At 43.2% G+C, this 4967-nt stretch overlaps 1 protein-coding gene across 6 annotated transcripts; it reads right to left on the bottom strand.

The window, feature by feature from the left end:
• Nucleotides 1-275: 275 nt before the first annotated feature.
• On the bottom strand, nt 276-2332 carry TCEAL1 (transcription elongation factor A like 1). Of its 6 annotated transcripts, none has more exons than XM_011233222.3 (3): nt 2178-2332; nt 1652-1738; nt 276-1305 (listed from the first exon to the last, which is right to left on the bottom strand). In XM_011233222.3, exon 3 carries the CDS (start codon nt 1291-1293, stop codon nt 814-816), a length of 480 nt encoding a protein of 159 aa, XP_011231524.1. In that variant the 5' UTR covers nt 1294-1305; nt 1652-1738; nt 2178-2332; the 3' UTR covers nt 276-813. The 6 variants fall into 6 exon arrangements, with proteins under 6 accessions (XP_011231524.1, XP_002925972.1, XP_011231525.1 ...); XM_002925926.4 differs by having other exon boundaries at nt 1664-1738; XM_011233223.3 differs by having other exon boundaries at nt 1670-1738.
• Nucleotides 2333-4967: the final 2635 nt, after the last annotated feature.

The raw sequence follows: 4967 nt of genomic DNA, 5'->3' as shown, positions 1-4967 counted from the left end.
GATCTTCACTTCATTTGGCTCCAGTGCCACCTTGTAAGTCAAGCATTATTCCTCTTTAAATGGGAAAAGAATGACCCTTAAATAGAAGTACCTGGTTTTTCTGCCTGAGATTTAAAAGAAACATGGGATTGGGGCACCTGGGTGGCTCAGTCCATTCAGCATCTGGCTCTCGATCTGAGGTCAGGTCTTGATCTCAGGGTTGTGAGTTCAAGCCTGCACGGGGCTCCATGCTGGGCATGGAGCCTACTTATGAAACAAACAAACATGGGACTTACTTTTCTTTAAACTTCTGACAAGTATTTATTAAGTGCCACATTGTCTTTATAAGCCAATTGACAGTGTTTAAAATTTTTACCATCATATTTTTTTGCAACAAAAGTAAAATATGTTTGTCTTGGAAAGTGAGAATTCCAATGAAGCAAAAATGAGAAACAAACAAAACACCTATTAGGGCACAGATAGCAACTGTTAAGCCACTTAAGTATATACTTTGTTTTTTCTTTGCATATTAATATATAAATATACTTTTTTTACAAAAATGGGGTACAACATATACTTTTCGAAAAAAATTTTTTTCACTTCACAATATATAATGTACATCTTTTCATGCAAACGGTTTAGACTCGTGATTGTAAAAGGGAAACTTGCAGTTTGTGGGCGGGGAAAACCCAATTTTATGCCAGTTACAAGTAAAACACCTAGAATAAAGCCACGCAGAAAGTTATAATTGAGATGGGGAAAGGTATATGAGAAAATGCAACGTTCAGGTGGCAATACTTATATCAGGCAAAACAGAATTAAAGGCCGAACACATTAAATAGGATAAGGACGGTTCCGTCTCGCCTTCCAATGCATAACCATCAATTTGTTGCGAACTCTTTTCATTTCTTCCATCTCCTCTGCCACCTTTATCATCTCCTCATTGCTCAAATTTCTGCCGTGTATGTCCCCTCTAAATTGCGGGCGAGAGCGAGCCAGCCTCTCTTTAAAGCTTCCTTCTTCTAGCTTATGTTTTCCCACTCCACATGGAGGCTGCTCCATGGGAGGGCGCTCCTCAAAAAGGTCCCTTCTAGAAAGGCGCTCCTGAGGAGGGCGCTCCTCGGATACGAGCATCTCGGGAAGGAGCTCGGGAAGGAGCTCTTCGGGAAAGAACTCCTCCTCCGACGACTGCTCCTCGGAAGATGGTTCCTCCGCAGACTGCTTTTTGGGAGAGTGCTCCACAGGCGGCTGCTCCTCATCCGTCTTGGGTGCACTCTGTGGCTGCTCTTCAATTTCTTTGCAGGATTTTTCCATGTTCAGGATGGTCTTTAAGTACAGTTATTCACAGGAGACAAGGGAGGCAAAGTCGAGTCAACACACTTGGTGGCTGGGTCAAAACCCCGGCCCCGGGTTCCCATACCTGCCTTTTCCCGTGTCGGGGTCCAGGTTCCCCAACCTACGCTTGTCCAGGGTCTCTCTGGCCCTGGGAACCTCGCCGCGTCCCACCCCTCGCAGCCTCCTTCGCCCCCTCCTTCCCGAAAGCCCACCATTTTCCCAGCAGGCTTTGCCACAGGCCTCTCCCGCAGTGGCAGGGGCGGGGCGGGGTGGTGGTGCAGCGGACTCGGTTCCCATCAGCGTCCTCCCACGCACCCCATCCCGGGCCACTGCCCACCCTTTCCCAAACCTGGACCTCTCCTGGCGGTTTGCTCTAGGCGTCCTCTCCGCGAGGCGCACCGCTGTGACCCGCAGACCTGCTGACCTGCAGACAGACGCGAGACAGGGTAGGGGGCGGGAAGTGGGGAGGAGGGAAGGACTGACTGACACACACATCCCTTTCCTGGGCAGTAGCCGCCGCCCCCACGCCAGCCCCCTCTACGTCCCCTCCCCCACGCCCCACCTCAGGCTTCGTCGTCCGTGCCCCACCACCCCGAACCCCGCAGTGCTCGTCATTTCTTTTCAGGCGGCAAGTGGAAGGAAAGGATTACTTAGAAACTATTTCTAAGTGTCTGTGTCCCCCAGGGGCCCCCACTCATCTCCCCACCTCATCCCAAGACCACCATTTTCTGCACCGAAATGTGGGCGCAGGGGGCGGGGCTGGGTCTAGGGAAAGGCCTGTACTCTTGCCATCCCGATCCCAGAGGTTACTGGGCAGCACCGACACTCATACCGATTTAGGAAGACCAAGGGGACTTACTTACTTCGGCTCTTCCCTTCGACCAAAGGGCAGGAGGCAGACGGTGTCTGGACAGGCAAAAAGGACCAGGATAGAGGGACTTGGGCAGACATAGGCTCGTGGTCACGTGAGGGCCGCGCGTCACCGCCGAGCTCAGATCCCCAGTTACCGCTGTGACCGCGGGCGGCCCTGCTGCAGCCTGCCAGTATTTCCTAACACGCAACACATCAGGTATCGTCACTCACCTCATTGTTTATATTTGCCTTTTGCTGGTTACCAGAGACGGTCAGCATCCAGTCTTGAGAGTTATTGCCTCTTCTTCTCTGCTGCTTACCCTGATAACACCTCTCTCCCTTATTCTCCCGTTTTCAGCCACCAAGGCCCATTATTTCCCCTAGAGCCCAGATCCTGCACTGAAATTTGACTATTTTTCCTTAATGAATCAATACCATATGTCACCTTTCCCACCTTTAATCCACATCCCTAAATCCATCATGTCCGTTTCGGCGCTATCAACACTGTTTACCATCTCTTGTCACTTTCATGGAAGATAAGCTTTCAGTTTTCCATGACCTCAGGATTTTTTTGAGCCCCCAAACCTGTATCACAAATAGAGGCTCCAGTCTAAATTAGTAATCATTCACTTCTAGAACTCTAGAAAGAGTTGTTTGTAAAGTATGTAAATTAAAAACATTAAATACACATTTGTCCATTTAAGTACAAATAGCCTAAAAACGTATTTATTATCTGTAATGGCATTTTTGGTGAAGAGTGTGATATATATATATAATATATATTATATATATGTAATATATATAATATATATTATTTAAAAATTATATTATATATAATATATAATATATATATAATATATATTATTTAAAAATTTTTTTAAGTAAACACACCACACACGGGGCTCGAACTCATGACCGCAAGATCAAGAGTCACATGCTCCCTGACTGAGCCCGCCAGGCACCCCTATTTATACTATTGTGTGTGTGTGTGTGTATATAAAGAGATTTTTTCTGAGGCTCTACATCCTTAACCAGCCACCTTTTGGTGTTGCTGGTCAAGAAAGTGTATATTAAGTCATTAAATCAGCAAATATCTGGGTCCTGGGACTGCTGTACCCAAAAGATTCAGCACAGAAGATATTCATATCCAACTATGCAATAATTCTGTTGACCACACACTGAGTAGCAGGATTAAAATCATATTAACATATTCACTTGTCATTACAAGTATGTATGTTTGGATCTAATAGTGTTTTATGGTCTTCAACCTCATGCCTGCATCTTATCTACTCATATCAGCCTGGATGCTATTTTCTCATGCGGGTGCCCTTTCTTCCAGAGAGCAAACTGTACCTCTCCTTTCTGTATTTTGTAGTTTCAGGGTGGATGGCTGTCAGATCTGTGAGGATCCTGAGATCATTTTCTTTTTCAAACCCAGGCTGTCTAGTAAGTTTCCAAACAAATTCATGCAGGAATTTTACTATTTTTAGAGGTTTTTGTCACTTTTCTCCAACATCTAATTTACTTTGTGTTGAGATAGCAAGACAAATATTAGTTTACTTTTGTATCTTTTCCATAACTGTTTTACTTTTCAATTTTTCAGTGATGTGTGTCTTTTAAAATCCAAGTTTCACTATGCCTTCTTTATTCTTTTCACCAAAGGTTGGCTTCATCATTTGTATGGTTTCTTTCCGAGAGGACTCCCCATTTTATTCATTTCTTCATTTCTGCCCCTTTTTCCCTTTACATCCTGTGATGTGAAATTTCATACAGTTTTAATCATTCAGAGTAGTTACTTCTTTTATTGAGCTGATACCTGCCTTCAAGTAGTTTACATACATTGGTGTTGGTTCTGCGCTCTGGAGTGATACAAAACAAGAATAAGTAACAAAAGTGCCTTTTACCCTTGATAGCCTGACACTGCCAGAGTTAATGTTCTAGTTCTTTCCTCTTCCCAGCTGTGAGGTACACTGGACAATCTACTTGAACTTTCTGTGACTCAATTTCCTCATCTGCAAAATTGGAGACATGATAGTACCTACCTCATGGGATTGAGAAAATGAGTAAATAAATCTGTATATGTAAAAGACTTGGAAAGGTACCTAGCACATAGAAAGCACTCTGTAAGCATTAACTATAATAATAGAAATAATAATAATAATAATAGTATGGCCTAATGCTAAAATTACCATGAATTATTGTTTTTTATTTTAATTAAAAATTTTTTAATTATTGTTTTTTTAAAATTAACTTTAATTGAAGGGCACCTGGGTGGCTCAGTCGTTTAAGTGTCTGCCTTCAGCTCAGGTCATGATCCTGAAGTCCTTGGATCAAGCCCCACATCTGACTCCTCGCTCAGCAGGGAGCCTGCTTCTCCCTCTCCCTCTGCCACTCTCCCTGCTTGTGCTCTCTCTCTGCCAAATAAGTATATAAAATCTTAAAAAGAAATAAATTAACATTAATTGAGCACTTATGCCAGGTATTGTGCTGAACATTTGCAATATGCTATCTCATTTAATCCTTAAACAATTATATTCTCACCAAGACTTATTTTATTTAGGTTTAACCTCCCCAGTTATTTCAGTTCTTTCTGATATGATATACTTTTTTAAAGCCTCTCACCATCCTACATGCTCCTGAATTTGTAAATGCCTCTGAAAATACTGAATGTTCTGCCTAGTGTAGAATGGAGTGATCTTATCACACCTTCATTCTGGAACAGCTACTATACATCTGTAGATGTATCCTATTATCATAGTAGATTTTGTGGATGCCGTATCACACAGTTAAATCCACTTTAA

This window comes from Ailuropoda melanoleuca, chromosome X (assembly GCF_002007445.2).
Source record: "Ailuropoda melanoleuca isolate Jingjing chromosome X, ASM200744v2, whole genome shotgun sequence".
NCBI classification, from domain to species: domain Eukaryota; kingdom Metazoa; phylum Chordata; class Mammalia; order Carnivora; family Ursidae; genus Ailuropoda; species Ailuropoda melanoleuca.
Note: the sequence above shows the minus strand (reverse complement) of the source record. Positions and strands in the feature narration are given on the sequence as shown.